The following is a 15948-nucleotide window of genomic DNA, read 5'->3' as shown; positions in this document are numbered from 1 at the left end:
CTGAAAGGAGACCTGAGCAGTCACTTGTCCTCTCCCTCTGCCAGACTAGGCTGATGATGGTCACAAGACTCTCCTCTCACTGCCAGCACAGGCAACCCCAAGTCCACACGCTGGTTGGTACCAGCCCCAGGGAGCAAATACTGGGCCCCAGAGCCCTGGGGCAGCTGGGGACACCAGAAGAGCCAGCCCCAGGACTGTCACTTGGCAGGTAATTTGAGGATATCTTCACTGCCCTATCTGTGACCAGCCCCGTCCCTCCAAAAAAACCCTCTACTTTTTTGTCTCCTTTCAGGAAATGGAGAAATTGTAAGAACAGCACCCAATTTGGGGTTGGGGAGGGAGAAAAGGCTGATGAGAAGGTCCAGTCTGTGGTTAAAGGGTGATGCTGGGCCAGGTGCGGTGGCTCATGCTTGTAATCCCAGCACTTTGGGAGGCCGAGGTGGGCGGATCACGAGGTCAGGAGATGGAGACCATCCTGGCTAACACGGTGAAACCCCATCTCTACTAAAAATACAAAAAATTAGCCGGGCGAGGTGGCAGGTGCTTGTAGTCCCAGCTACTCGGGAGGCTGAGGCAGGAGAATGGCGTGAACCCGGGAGGCGGAGCTTGCAGTGAGCCGAGATCACACCACTGCACTCCAGTCTGGGCGACAGAGCGAGACTCCGCTTCAAAAAAAAAAAAAAAAAAAAAAAAAAAAAGGTGACGCTGGAAGAGCTGAAAGGTGATAGCTCCTCCAAAGCAGAAGGCTGGGGCCTGCACGTGTTAAAATCTACAGCCACCATTTTAGAACAATGTTAGTTACCTAAGCAACCCACGATCCTAAGAACAATATCCAGGGCTTGGAAAGTAAATAAGGTGGCCTAAATGCAGCATTTATCTATAAATATTAGACCCCAAATTTGTTTGAAGGCAGGTATAGCCCCTGGCCAGTAAGCAATCCCTCTAACAGATGCCTGGGCAGACCCCCGCAGAGCCTCAGGGCTGGCTTCTGAAGTGGCAGCTAGGAGCAGCCACATATTTTTTTTCTTTTTCTTGTCTTTCTTTTTTTCTTTTCTTTTCTTGAGACAGAGTCTTGCTGTGCTGCCCAGGTTGGAGTGCAGTGGCGCAATCTTGACTCACTGCAACCTCCGCCTCCCGGGTTCAAGCAATTCTTGTGCCTCAGCCTCCCCAGTAGCTGGGACTACAGATGTGCACCACCATGCCTGGCAAATTTTTTGTATTTTTAGTAAAGAAGGGGTTTTGCCATGTTGGCCAGGCTGGTCTTAAACTCCTAACCTCAGGTGATCTAGCTGCCTCAGCTTCCCAAAATTCTGGGATTACAGGCGTGAGCCACTGTGTCCGGCCAGGCCACATCTCTTGACTGCTTTCCATGCCAGACCCCAGAGAGGCAACGAGACTGAGCCGAGACTTCTCCCAAAGCCGAATATTGTTGGGAACAAACAACACTCATTTCCACAGTATTGGGGGCGGGGAGAGGGTATCAGCAAGGTGAATGAGCCCTTCCGAAGTAGATGACACTCTAGTCCTGGTTATTAAAGAGGCTGGAGTGGAGAGGGCAAGCTGTCCCTGGGTATGTCCTTAGCAGAATGATGTCGGAATCCAGGTGAGTTCTGTTTCCTGTCCAGCAGGAGGCTGGGCAGTTGGAAGTCCTTAACTATGATAAATGAACAACTGGGTCACCTTCTTCAATGGGGGCTCAAGCCAGGAGGTGTGGCCCCAGCAATCTACAGCTAAGGCTGCCACACACTGGCCTGGTCCAGGTGAGCCAATGGAGCCCCAGGTGGACTGGTAAGTTATGAGGGAGAGCTCCTGCCTGAACAGGTAAAAGCATTGTTTTTACACATTACCTTGAGTTATACACTGAGAGGCTTCCCTTTCCTCGTAAGCTATGTGACCTTGGGCAAGATTCTTCACTGCTCCATGCCTCGGTACCTCTGCTGTAAAACTGGCATGCTGTCATACGTACAGGGCTGCGTGAAAACACTTAGAATAGCCCCTGGCATATACTTACAAAGTTTAGTCCTCCAGCCTGGCCTGACATAGGTTCTGAGAATTTCCTCTGGGCAAAGCAACAAGGTTCCCCAGGATGGGGAATATTCACTGGGGCTCAAATGGAAGATACAGGCTTACACAGGCAGTCTCATCAGTTTGATGCATTTGTTACATCAATCACTCCTACTGTTACCTCTGTCCAGGACAAGGAGCCCAGACCGACTCCAAACTGAGTTCTCACCGTTGCTTGTCCCTCTTCAACACCTGACCAGAAGGGTCTGCCCACAGCAGCCCTGAAGGCCCCAACTCCAGGCAGTGGGATCGAGAGCCCAGCTGCAGCTGTGATTCCTGGGGCTTTCCATTGTTATTTCACAAGTTCCTGGCAGTCTTTCAGGGGGTGCTGTGATGAATAAGTACTTTCTTCTTCCCGACTGTCATCAAAGGCACACACCATAGAGCACAGCGGGGTGTGGCATGGGGGACTCAGAGCTGGCAGTAACCAGCAGGCTTGCTATAGTCACAGAGGCAGGAATTCAGACACAAGAGTCTTTCTTCTGAGCGTGGCCAGAATTGCAGAACCAAGCAAGAACCTGAAAACCCACCTTATCGTTAAAAATGACTCCTTCATACCCTCTGCTCACAATTTGTAGTAAGTGCTTTCTGGTGACAGCAGAGGGGATGGAAGCTGTGTCCAGCTGCAGAAACTGCCTACTGTCCTTCTGGGCTGGGATGGATGGCACACACCCTGCCTGAATGACCCCATGGTGGGCACAGTTCAGGGACTGCTTTTGATGTCATCTTTAGCTGGTATTCAACCCAGCGCATAAGAATTCCTGTATCCACTATGGTTTCTGACCTGAGGTGCTTATCCCAGGTCTGGGGCTTCTTCAGTGACCCTGAGGAAACCATCTCTCATCACCTAGGCCCACCAACACTGAACCCCTCTCCCACTATACTCAGAATTCTTGGTGAATATAGGAAATTGGAACAAATAAAATGTCTAATATCTACTTTCTTTTCTACTTCATTGATTTTTGGTTTTGTCTGTATTACTTCCCTTTATTTTTCTCTGGCTTTGATACTATTTCTTTTCTCATTTCTTGAGATAGAAGCTTAATTTATTGATTTTTCTTTCCTTTTTTCTTTCTTTTCTTTTTTTTCTTTTCTTTTCTTTTATAAGAGACGAGGTCTTGCCATGCTGCCCAGGCTGGTCTCAAACTCCTGGGCTCAAGCAATCCTCCTGCCTTGGCCTTCCAAGGTGTTGGAACTACAGGTGTGAGCTACTCCACCTAGCGTCTTCCCTTCTAATATATGTTTTGAAGCCTATAAATTTCCCTCGGAGCAGTGCTTTAGCTGCATCCCAGCTTGATGTCATATTCTCATATCTTCTTCTTGTTTTTAAGCTCTAAGTTCCATTCTTCTCTGGTAAACTGAAATATTCAAACACAGTCCTGAATTCCAATTTAAACTATAAAGTTTATCTCACCTTATTACCAGAATGACTTGGATGTAGATTTTCTGTAAAAAAAAAAATTGGAAAGAGTGAAGCTCCTGGGGAGTTTAGGGCTCCTAAATCCTATAGAAGAGAGTCAAAAAGAATAGTTTGATGACTCTTGCCTTTTGTTTTTGATATACAATTTCCAGTGAATGATTTTTTTTTTTTTTTTTGACATAGACTTTTGCGCTTGTTGCCCAGGCTGGAGTGCAATGGCACAATCTCGGCTCATGGCAACCTCTGCCTCCCGGGTTCAAGAGAGTCTCCTGCCTCAGCCTCCAGAGTAGCTGGGAATAGAGGCACCCGCCGTCGCACCTAATTTTTTGTATTTTTTTTTTTTAGTAGAGATGGGGTTTCACTATGTTGACCAGGCTGGTCTCGAACTCCTGACCTCAGGTGATCCACCCGCCTCAGCCTCCCAAAGTGCTGGGATTATAGGCGTGAGCCACTGCACCCAACCTTAAAAAACACATTTTAGGCCAGGCGCGGTGGCTCAAGCCTGTAATCCCAGCACTTTGGGAGGCCGAGATGGGTGGATCACGAGGTCAGGAGATCAAGACCATCCTGGCTAACACGGTGAAACCTCATCTCTACTAAAAAAAATACAAAAAACTAGCTGGGCGAGGTGACGGGCGCCTGTGGTCCCAGCTACTCGGGAGGCTGAGGCAGGAGAACGGCGTGAACCCGGGAGGCGGAGCTTGCAGTGGGCCCAGATCGCGCCACTGCACTCCAGCCTGGGCAACAGAGCGAGACTCCATCTCAAAAAAAAAAACACACACACACATTTTAAAGTTAACAGAAAATGTGCCAACATTGTACCTAATTAGGAGTTCAGAAACAGAAACCACCTGCATGTTACTGATCTAGACTTATTAAATTTATTTCATGTCACTGTGGTCACTTTTACAGCTGTTTAGACTTATTTTTAATCACATTACTCTTCACAGAATTCACAGAATTCATTAACAAACTAGTATGTTACATCCAAGGGTTCTTAGTAGCACACCGAAATAGAAAAAGAGGCCCACGAGTTGTTGCTTCTGTGTGGAACCTGAGTCTGATTACTTAGACAGATGTCTAGAACATTATTGCTTTATTAGGCCTATTTTTTAAAATAATAAATTATCCCTAGGAAACCCACCCTGCCAGGTGCTCATTCTGTGACTGCTGTGGGTTCACTCAGAACATACCTAACTCATGGGTACTGAATGAACCACCCACCCATGTATCCTGCTGCTCCAGTGGCTGGAGCAATGCCCCTCCATGCATGTAAACATTTTCTACGGCTTGCCACTTTCCTCCCTGGTCTTGCAGCCAATGGGCTGCAGTCATACATGGGTCTCTATGTAAAATTTAAATTAGACCTAAACAACAGGGTTCGGCAAATGAGGACTAATGCTCCTATAAAAGCCACTGCCCATGCAAGGGAATACACCTGAAGCAACAAAAATATCTTGAGTCTCCAACTATAAGGAATGTCTCAAAGAAAATGTCCTTGACTTAATTACGGTCCAAGGTGGCTGCTTTGCATAAGCTTGTCAGTGACATGAACTTGAAGACTTCGTGGTACATTTCATGGCTAGGGTTTCTTATTTTGTTCCATATGAGTTTCTATTTTGTGAAAAATATCTTGGAGGTTTTCGCGTGGTCCCCAAAGCTCTGGGGAACCGTGGATACCAGGGATAAGGAACTGGCTTCCTCAGGGTCACTGGCGCTCCGACCGCATTTGGGGCAGGATCCCTGAGAGTGGTGGCCGCGTCAGACTTGGGGGATGGGAGCGGGTGCTGTGTGCAGAATGCAGGCTGCAGTCAGGGCCTCAGTCCAGCTTCTTGTTGCTGTCTGTGTTGTGCACAGAAGCTAAAAAGTCGATTATGAGCTTGGCTGTCTTCCTGGGTCTCTCCATCACTACCGAGTGCCCACAGTTTTCCAGAAGCTCCACCTGGCAGTTGGCAATTGACTTGGCCAACATGTCTGCCCCAGACACATCCAGCACCTGCCAGGCAAGAAAGGGAGCTGGATGATACACAAAGATTCAGACACCCACATGTGCACTCCGTGGACAGAACTTCCACGAAGGTCTGACAGGGGTCAGTGGGGCAGGAGGATGTGAATTTTAGGACCAAGTCCCTTTGGTGTTGGGGCTTGTGGCTTTCTGAATGGAAGTAACCATGATGCCTCCTGTTTTATTCTGCAACTCTGTGTCAGGGGTTGGGCTGCTGTCAGCAATACTGAGGTAGAAAACACATGTTCCTTGCCCTTGAGGAGGTTATGGTACGATGGGGAAGCCAGAGAGCACAGGGGATGAGCAGGGTTGAGGGAAGACCTCATTCCTGAGTCCTGGCAGACCAGAGAGGGGACAAGGGAGGAGCATTCATGGATGTGGAAACAGCACAGGGTGGGAGATCATGGTGAGTGCAAGGGTCACCAAGGAGCATGGCGGCTGAGACACCAAGCACATGGGCAGTGGAGGTGGCATGGTGGGGAGAAGGGGCAGAAAGGAGGGCACTGCTCCTACAGCCACACAGACCATGGGGAGCCACGGGCTGTGTTAAGGTGAGTGACTTGATCAGGCTGGCCTTGTGGCTGGTTAGGGCAGCCCAAGCTATGGGAAGGATGCAAGAGGGGAAGGCTAATTATCACAAGCTGGGAGCATCTCTTTTTTTTTTTTTTTGAAATGGAGTTTCATTCTTTTGCCCAGGCTGGAGTGAAGTGGTGCGATCTCAGCTCACTGCAACCTCCACCTCCCAGGTTCAAGCGATTCTTCTGCCTTAGCCTCCCCAGTAGCTGGGATTATAGGCACCTGCCATCATGCCTGGCTAATTTTTATATTTTTAGTAGCGATGGGGTTTCGCCACGTTGGCCAGGCTGGTCTCGAACTCCTGACCTCAGGTGATCCACCTGCCTCAGCCTCCCAAAGTGCTAGGATTACAGGCGTGAGCCACAGCACCCAGCTGGAGTTATCTCTTTGAAGGTCCTCTGGGGATCCCCAGAGCTATGTGTTTCCTGGCTCTAACGTCTGCGGATATGGGGAATGCTTTTCCAACATGAAAGCCAGAACTTTTCCAGGGCTGACCCTTTCCAAACAACTCATTTCCTCTCATTTTCCTCTGGGTCCCCGGCTACTATCCAATCCACCTCCATCTTTTTCCCCAACATCCTCCCTCGGAAGTGGATCCACATTCACTCTCCTTCTCTTCGTTGCCTTTACCTTCAATTCATCCCAGACAAGAGGGCCCCTCCTCCCCATCCTTAACAGCAAAAGCAAAAGCCCCAACAAACTCAAGCGTCTTCTGTGTCTTTGCTCTATTCTCACCAACTCAAACTATTAAAACCAAGATTTTCTGCCCACTGGGGAGTTAAGGTAAGAGGATGCCTCAGTCAAGGAACAGAGCACTGCAAGGTGTCCCTGGACCAGGAAAAGGAACAGCTAATGGGGAGCTTAACAGCTAATTCCAGCCAAGGAAATGGAAACCTCTGCCTTGTCACTCACTCACAGCTAAGGCTGCCATGGCAACCCACTGAGCAGGAATAACACCCAGCTACTGTGGAAACACCCAGAAGAAACGCAGATGTAGTCAACCAGTGAAAAAAGCATGAAAAAGTAGAAAGTCCCAACTGAGTGTCTTTTGTTTGTTTGTTTTTTTTGAGACAGGGTCTCGCTCTGTTGCCCAGGCTGGAGTGCAGTGGCAGGATCATGGCTCACTGCAGCCTTGACCTCCCGGGCTCAAGTGATCCTCCCACCTCAGCGCCCCCCAGGTAGCTGGGATGACAGGTATGCACCACCATGCCCAACCAAAACTGAGTGTCTATCCTGCAGAGAGATCAGAAACCACAACTCACAGGCAAGAATACCCATATGAGCTGCTGGCTTTGGCATTGTTTGCTGGTTAGCATTACAAATCCATTATTCCCCATGGCCACCCAGAGGTATGTGCAACTACTGAACAGCCCCTGATGAGATACACACATCTGTGGGAACCATATCAGCTATTTCCTAGATAGACTATTCATATAAATGGTCAAATTTTTTCCTGGGCTGGGTGTGGTGGCTCACATCTATAATCTCAGCACTCTGGGAGGCCGAGGTGGGAAGATCTCTTGAACCCAGGAGTTCGAGACCAGCCTGGGCAACATAGTAAGACCTCATCTCTGTAAAAAAATTAAAAATTAGCTGGGTATGGTGGCGCATGCCTGTAGTCCCAGCTCCTTGAGAGGCTGAGGTGGGAGCATTGCTTGAGCTCAGGAGGTTGAGGCTGCAGTGAGCTATGGTTGCACCACTGCATTCTAGCCTGGGTGACAGAGCAAGAACCAGTCTCAAAACAAACAAACAAACCAACCTTCACAAAAAACAAAAATCAAAACCTTTTCCTGCATCGCTTTACACCAGCGCTAAAACTAGGGTGAGGCAAGTGAGGCACTCGCCTAAGGCACAAAATTTGAGTGCCAAAAAACTCATAAATTCAGAGAAAAATATTTTGGTGCAGTATATTTAAAAAGCATTAATGGAAAAAGACACACGATGAACAAAACATCAAAATTATAAATACAGATAAGATCTGACCCTGCGCTTGCATGACACATCTCTCTCATCTCACCCTTGTCTTGGGCCTGTTATGCACTACAGGGTAGATGATAGGTAGATGATAAGCTGCTGGAGGGCAGGGATCCTGGCTGTCTTGGTCCCTACTGTATCCTCAGGGTCTAATACAGTGTTAGGCACACACTAGATGCTCAATAAATGCCTGTTAACTGGATTAAATGTGTAGTCAGTCAGGTGGTGGGTTTATCCCTTCACTAGTTGGTTTGTTGGCCAAATTTCTCGCTTGTTTGCACACTCACTGAGTACTCTGGGTCTCCTGCATACCAGGCATGGTGCTGGCAGGGAGAAGGGACATAAAGAATAATAGCCTGTCTGTCTCTAGATGGCCCTCCCGCTTTGGTGGACTGAACATAGAGGAGTGATGCTTGAACTGAAGCATGCAGAAACCCTCTCAGGAAGGGCTGCCATGTTTGGGTGTACAGGTTGTATACTGCCCAAATCCATCATTCACATAAATGACAATGCACATGGCTCCCCCTGTAGCTGTGCAGTATAGCAGCCAGCCTACAGGGATCCAAAGAAGAAGGAGGCTGAATTTGGCCTGGTAGGGGCAGGTGCTGTGACACCAAATGTTGATGACAGAGCAGGAAAAGAGCCAGTGAGCTTGGGAGGCAAAAGGCTGTGAAATAAAAGACTCCCTGAAGCCTCTGCTATTTGGCCTCTGTCCCAGGGACAGTCCACAAAACACATGAAGGATCTGATCGTATTTATAGCAAGCCCATAGAATGTCAGGCTCTTTTTCTGGAACAAAATGGACTTCTGAGTCTGGGAAAAAATTCGAGACCATGCATTGAGGCTACCAACAGAGGCAAAGGGCATGAGCAATCTAATCTAATACCAGCTAACCTAATCATTTTTTTTTTTTGCAATTGGAAGATCACTTGCATACATATTATTTTATTTGAGCCTCAAAATAACCCCAGTACTAGAAGAGAAACCCTCAATTTAGAGGGGCTGAGTTACTTGCTCAAGGTCATGGGCTGACCAAGGACAAAAACAGGGCTGGAACACAGACTTTCAGACTCCAAGGCCAGTACCCTTGCTTCGGTGCTGTCTCCACAGGAATATGGGTTACGGCCTCTCCCTGTTGGCTCCTGAGAGCCCCAAATCACCTTTGGGGATTTTAGAACAACAGAAAGCCTTCACTGCTCTGGCTCTGATTCCTGATCAAATGACTCTCTGCTGGCATAGCCCAGGGCACAAACAAAGCTTCTTTCAGTCCTTTGATGCTACAGAAGAGAGTACATGAGATCCCCTCCTCTCCACGTCCACAAACCCACACTGTGAAACCTTACCATGCCTGGCTCATCTAAGACACCATTACCTCTTACTCTGTGTACACGCCATGGGCACAGCCTGGCTGCTCCTCCCTACTCTCTCCTGCCTGGGCCATTCATGCACTTGTGGGTCTTTGTGGCCACAGCGTGACCTCCTGCCAGTTAAAAATTGATGCATTGGCTGGGCACGGTGGCTCAAGCCTGTAATCCTAGCACTTTGGGAGGCCGAGACGGGCGGATCACGACGTCAGGAGATCGAGACCATCCTGGCTAACACGGTGAAACCCCGTCTCTACTAAAAAATACAAAAAAAAAACTAGCCGGGCGAGGTGGCAGGCGCCTATAGTCCCAGCTACTCAGGTGGCTGAGGCAGGAGAATGGCGTAAACCCGGGAGGCGGAGCTTGCAGTGAGCTGAGATCCAGCCACTGCACTCCAGCCTGGGGGACAGAGCGAGACTCCATCTCAAAAAAATAAAAATAAAAAAATAAAAATTGATGCATTTAGGTAAAAGGTATGCAGGTATACTCTGTATTTTACTTTTATTTTTTTGAGATAGGATCCTGCCCTGTGGCCCAGGCTGGTGTGCAGTGAAGCAATCATGGCTCACTGCCACGTCCATATCCTGGACTCAAGTGATCCTCTTGCCTCACCTGAGACTACAGGTGCGTACCACCATGCTTGGCTACTTTTTAAAAAATTTATTTTTTATAGAGATGGGATCTCACTATGTTGCCCAGGTTGGTCTCGAACTCCTGGGCTCAAGCGATCCTCCTGCCTTAGCCTCCCAAAGTGCTGGCATTATAGGTGTAAGCCACCATGCCCGGCCTTCTTTCAAATTTTCTATAAGTTTGAAGTTATTTCAAAATAAAATATTTTTTAAAAATGGAATAAATCTGTTTGTGCTGACATGAAATGATTTCCAAGATACGTACTTCTTTTATATATATATATATGAATATCATATATATGTACACACACGTATAATCTTATATGCATAACTATATATATCTAAGCTTTCAAACATGCATCTTAGATGCCAGTGTATCTAGTATGTTTGAAAGCTTAGATATGTATAGGTATGCATATATATACACTATATGTGTGCTTAGAATAGGAGTAGGCAAACAATGGCTCGCTGCCTGTTTTTATAAATAAAGGTTCACTGGAATACAGCCATGCCATTTGTTTACATACTGCCCATGGCTGCTTTTATACTACAAGGTCAGAGTTACTCACTCAGGCTGGAGTGCAGTGGTGTGATCTCGGCTCACTGCAAGCTCCACCTCCTGGGTTCCCAGCATTCTCCTGCCTCAACCTCCTGAGTAGCTGGGATTACAGGTGCCCGCCACCAAGCCTGGCTAATTTTTAAATTTTTTTTTTAGTAGAGATGGGGTTTCACCATGTTAGCCAGGATGGTCTCGATCTCCTGACCTTGTGATCCACCCACCTTGGCCTCCCAAAGTACTGGGATTACAGGCATGAGCCACCACGCCCGGCCTGAAGATTTTTTTTTTTTTTTTTTTTGAGACGGAGTCTCGCTCTGTCGCCCAGGCTGGAGTGCAGTGGCCTGATCTCAGCTCACTGCAAGCTCCGCCTCCCGGGTTCACGCCATTCTCCTGCCTCAGCCTCCCGAGTAGCTGGGACTACAGGCGCCCGCCACCTCGCCCGGCTAGTTTTTTGTAGTTTTAGTAGAGACGGGGTTTCACTGTGTTCACCAGGATGGTCTCGATCTCCTGACCTCGTGATCCACCCGTCTCGGCCTCCCAAAGTGCTGGGATTACAGGCTTGAGCCACCGCGCCCGGCCCTGAAGATTTTTTATACCATGTGACTACATGGCTTTGATAAAAATGCTTTTTAAAAATGATTTAAAATTGCCTTTCCTTTTACCAAACCAAATGTTGTTTCTCTCAACTCCCAGAACCCTGCCCACTGTCAACACCAGCACCCAACACAGGTGCCTTCCCCCTTTCTTGACAGCAGCGATCAGCTCACTCCATAAATAATCACTTGTTCTTCCTCAAGGTCGTTTTTCCTCAGAGGCCCTGGTGACCAGCACAGACCACCGCAGGGATGTGTTACATACCTGGTCTTGTTTCCCCCAGATGATCTGCGTCGGAACCTTGATCTTGTCCATGTTCTGATGAAGGGAGTATCTGGACTTCTCACTGACGATTTCCAAAAACACTTGTCAGAAAAGGAAAACAAAGTTAGCATGTGCCGGACTGTGCCTGTGGCATCACCGCGGAACCAAGGGATAGTCACTAGGTCCAGGCCACCACTTCCTCTCTTCAGGGGCCCAAGGAGACATTCAAAGTGTCAGAGATTTAAGAAATAAAAGCCATCCATCCACAGAGCTTCACCTGTAACAAGCTCCAAGCTGAAAGTAGGGCTACTTACGCTTTCGGTAGAAGTTGTTATGAGGGATGCGGACATCGACAAGGCCTTGCAGGATCTAAGGATAAATAACCCAAAGTTAGAGAGCAAGGGAAGACTCATTTCCTCAGGCATCTCACAGCTCTGCGACAATAAATGGGAATGAGGTCCAGCAATTTATCGCACTGTCAAGGTCTTTAGAGCCTGGTCCTCTGAATTCCCATGATGCAGCATACAGTCTAATGGGGAGTTAGGCTTCCAAGAAGCTTTTCTTTTTTAATTATTATTATAAAGGAACTTGGGTAATATAGTGAAGCCGGAGGTGCCCTACAGCATGTTAAAGACACCTGAGATGACCTGACAGCAACTTTAGCTTGAGAGATTCTCTGCTTCACTTAAGATGTAATCAGGACGGGCCAGGCATGGTGGCTCATGCCTGTAATCCCAGCACTTTGGGAGGCCAAGGCAGGCAAATCACTTGAGGCCAGGAGTTTGAGACCAGCCTGGCCAACATGGTGAAACCCCCATCTCTACTAAAAAGATAAAAACTAGCCAGATGTGGTGGTGCATGTCTATAATCCCATCTACTCGGGAGGCTGAGGCAGGAGAATCACTTGAACCCGGGAGGTGGAGGTTGCAGTGAGCTGAGATTATGCCACTGCACTCCAGCCTGGGTGACAGAGCAAGACTCCATCTCAAAAAAAAAAAAAAAAAAAAAAAAAAAGACATAATGAGGATGACCACAATATCAAGTAATTAGCTAGTAATATCCAAATGCAGAATGAGTTCCATTAAAAAAAATTAAGCCACTGGGAATGATAGGTCTATTAAACAACGAAGAAATAAACTACTGAGAAGATTCTGGGGAGGGTTCCACAGTCCCACTGGGGAGGGTTCAACAGTCCTTTGTTTATCATTTGACACTGTCTTTGCCTTCCCTGCTGAGGGCTGGTGAGGGCTGCAGCCAATGTGGACAGGCCACATATCCTGGACCTGGGCTACTGACCCAAAAAGGTAGTGGTGGCTGGAAGGAATGCAATCCTTCTCTTCCTCCTGCCTCAGGACTTCTGAGGTAGAGTACAGGGTTCACCTTAGTGGCTGTACTCCTCTACTCCTCTCCTCTACCTGCAAACAGGTCTGAACCCTTTAAATGCACTCTCTCAGGAGTCCTGTGCGCTGACTGAAAGTGGGGAAGACCCAGCCATGGCTGCTATGGACTAAACCAATCCTCTGGAGCATCACTAGACTCTAACTCATTCAGCCTGGACATGAGGACAATGACAATTTATTGAATAACAACATTGTGCTCAGCATCAGACATTTTCTTTGTTCAGCTATCCATCCTGTACCCACATATCTATTCATCTTGTATCCATCCATCTTCCACCTTTGCTCAATCCAGCCATCCATCCTGAACCACATATGCATTTGTCTACCTATCTATCCTGCATTCACCAATCTTCATCTCTGCATTAACCAGATACCCTCCCATCCATCCATCTAACCATTCAGCCATCTATCCATCCTGCAGACCTAAATCATGTGTGCACTGGCACATGAATCAATTCATGCAAAAATCTATCCTGCATCTACCCACCCATCCATTTTCCATTCTTGCATCATCCAGGCATCCTCTCATCCATCAATCCATCCAGGCATCCTCTGATCCATTGATCCATCCAATCTATACCTAAGAGCTACTTCATGCAAGCACTGTGCTAAAGTCTGGGGATAGAACAGGCAATTAAGACAGAGTCCCTAGTGGAAGACACAGACGTGCAATCACAACACAATATGACATGGTGGGCTGAGTGCACACGTGCTCCTTCTCTCCTAGGAAGGAAAGACTTTTGGAGCTGCCATTTATTTTTCTCTCGGTGTTTTCATATCCCTGACAACCCAAAACATGGAATTTTCTAAAACACCATTTGGCCACTCTATTCTGGGAAGAGATCAGTGCTGGGAGAAAGGAATGCAACTTCATGGCTAAGAAGGGATTTCAGGGGTGGAACATGCCACAGCATCAGATTCTGGGTGTTTCCTGAGGGACAGGCTGTATCTATTAACCGAGCCATGTTCACAACTTCCGAATGGGACCCATTCTCTCGAGTCTTAGGAGGACCCACCACCCCCAGGCAGGGCCCAGCTCCTACAACAGACGGAGATAATTTGGGGTCACGAAGCCTCAGCCATGGACTCTCCTCTCTTGGTTCTTCACGCCATTTCCCTAGATGACCTCATTCAGGCCCCAAACCTTCAATATTAGCATCTGCTGATGGCTCCAGTGGTACAGCTTCAGGCCAGACTTCCCTCAGCTACACCTTGACCTCTGCACTTGCAGGCCTCACAAGCAACCTGAACTTAACACATGAAAAATGGAGCCCCTGGTATATTCCCCAAACCTGCCCTTGTCCCTCTTCAGAATATACTACCTCTATTTTTGGTTTTGGTTTTGTTTTTTTGAGACAGGGTCTCACTCTGTCACCCAGGATGGAGTGCAGTGGCATGATCTTGGCTCCCTGCAGCCTCTGCCTCCTGGGCTCAGGTGATCCTCTCACCTCAGCCTCCCGTGTAGCTGGAACTATAGGCATGCGCCACCATGCTTGGCTAATTTTTTAAAACAATTTTTTGTACAGATGGGGTTTTGCCATGTTGCCCAGGCTGGTCTCGAACTCCTGCACTCATGCAATCCACCCACCTTGGCCTCCCAAAGTGCAAGCCACCATGCCCAGGCAGGAAAAAACTACCTTTATCCATCCAGGACCTCAAGTGCTGGAAGTCACCTGTGACTCCTTCCCTTTCCCCAGCCCCCATTTCCAATTTGCCTGTACATCCTGTCCATTCTTTCTCAAATCTCGTTTCCATTGCTACCACCCTAGTCTACACCACCATCATCTCCAAGGCACGATAGTTCCCAAATGGGTTCCTCTGTTCCATTTGGGCTCTCCTACAATTCTTCAGTGGTCCTATTATACTTAGAAAAACCCCTGGCTCTTTTCCATAACCTATAAGGTCCTACAGGATCTAGTCCAGCATTTTTCAAAGTGGTTCTTGGGAGTCCAGGAGGTCAAACTACTTTCCTAATACTCAATGTTACTTGCCTCTTCACTTACATTCTTTCAAAAGTACACTGTTTTTCAGAGCCTATAAAATGTGGGATGATGTCCTGGTTCTTGGCTACTGGAATGAGTGCTTGTACATTTATTGCATTTTAGAATCTTCTGAGTTTTCATTTATTTTCTTTTATTTGTATTTAAATAGAGATGGGGTCTTGCTATGTTGACCAGGCTAGTCTTGAACTCCTAGTCTCAAGCAAGCCTCTCATCTTGGCCTCCCAAAGTGCTGGAATTACAGGCATGAACCACTGCACCTGGCCTGAGTTTTAATTTCTAATATGGTAAATATTAAATAATAAATATAACCCCTATAAATAAAAACTCTTTGGGTTCCCCAATAATTTTTAAGAGTATAAGGAAGATAGGTTCCATGATGGCCAAATAGGAACAGCTCTGGTCTGCAGCATCCAGTGTGATCGATGCAGAAGATGGGTAATTTCTGCATTTCCAACTGATGTACCTGGTTCATCTCACTGGGACTGGTTGGACAGTGGGTGCAGCCCATGGAGGGCGAGCCAAAGCAGGGCAGGACATCATCTCATCCGGGAAGCACAAGGGATCGGGGTATTTCCCTTTCCTAGCCAAGGGAAGCCATGACAGACTATACCTGGAAAAATGGGACATTTCCACCCAAATACTGCACTTTTCCCAAGGTCTTAGCAACTGGCAGACAAGGATATTCTCTCCTGTGCCTGGCTCGGCAGGTCCCAGGCCCACGGAGCCTTCCTCACTGCTAGCACAGTAGTCTGAGATCAAACTGCAAGGTGGCAGCCTGGCTGGGGGAGGGGCGTCCACCATTGCTGAGGCTTAAGTAGGTAAACAAAGCAGCCTGGAAACTCGAACTGGGCGAAGGCCACTGCAGCTCAGCAAGGCCAGCTGCCTCTAGACTCCACTTGTATGGGCAGGGCTTAGCTGAACAAAAGGCAGCAGACAACTTCTGCAGACTTAAATGTCCCTGTCTGACAGCTCTGAAGAGAGCAGTGGTTCTCCCAGCACGGCATTTGAGCTCCAAGAAGGGACAGGCTGCTTCCTCAAGTGGGTCCCTGACCCCCGTGTAGCCTACCTGGGAGACACCTCCCAGCAGGGGCCAACT

The 15948-nt window shown here is 47.8% G+C and overlaps 1 protein-coding gene across 2 annotated transcripts in view; it reads right to left on the bottom strand.

Annotated features, from left to right (window-relative positions):
* Nucleotides 1-4345: 4345 nt before the first annotated feature.
* Nucleotides 4346-15948, bottom strand: part of ABHD6 (abhydrolase domain containing 6, acylglycerol lipase) — a 55601-nt gene continuing 43998 nt past the window's right edge. For both annotated transcript variants that reach the window (XM_050778516.1, XM_050778517.1), the window contains 3 exons: nucleotides 11764-11818; nucleotides 11450-11550; nucleotides 4346-5480 (listed from right to left, as the gene is read on the bottom strand). In XM_050778516.1, coding sequence (XP_050634473.1) covers nucleotides 5304-5480; nucleotides 11450-11550; nucleotides 11764-11818 — 333 coding nt within the window. In that variant the 3' untranslated portion in view covers nucleotides 4346-5303. The remainder of the gene's footprint in view (nucleotides 5481-11449; nucleotides 11551-11763; nucleotides 11819-15948) is intronic.

The sequence above is a fragment of the Macaca thibetana genome, chromosome 2, assembly GCF_024542745.1.
Source record: "Macaca thibetana thibetana isolate TM-01 chromosome 2, ASM2454274v1, whole genome shotgun sequence".
Lineage (NCBI taxonomy): Eukaryota > Metazoa > Chordata > Mammalia > Primates > Cercopithecidae > Macaca > Macaca thibetana.
The sequence above is the reverse complement of the archived record's forward strand: the minus strand, read 5'-3'. Positions and strand labels throughout refer to the sequence as shown.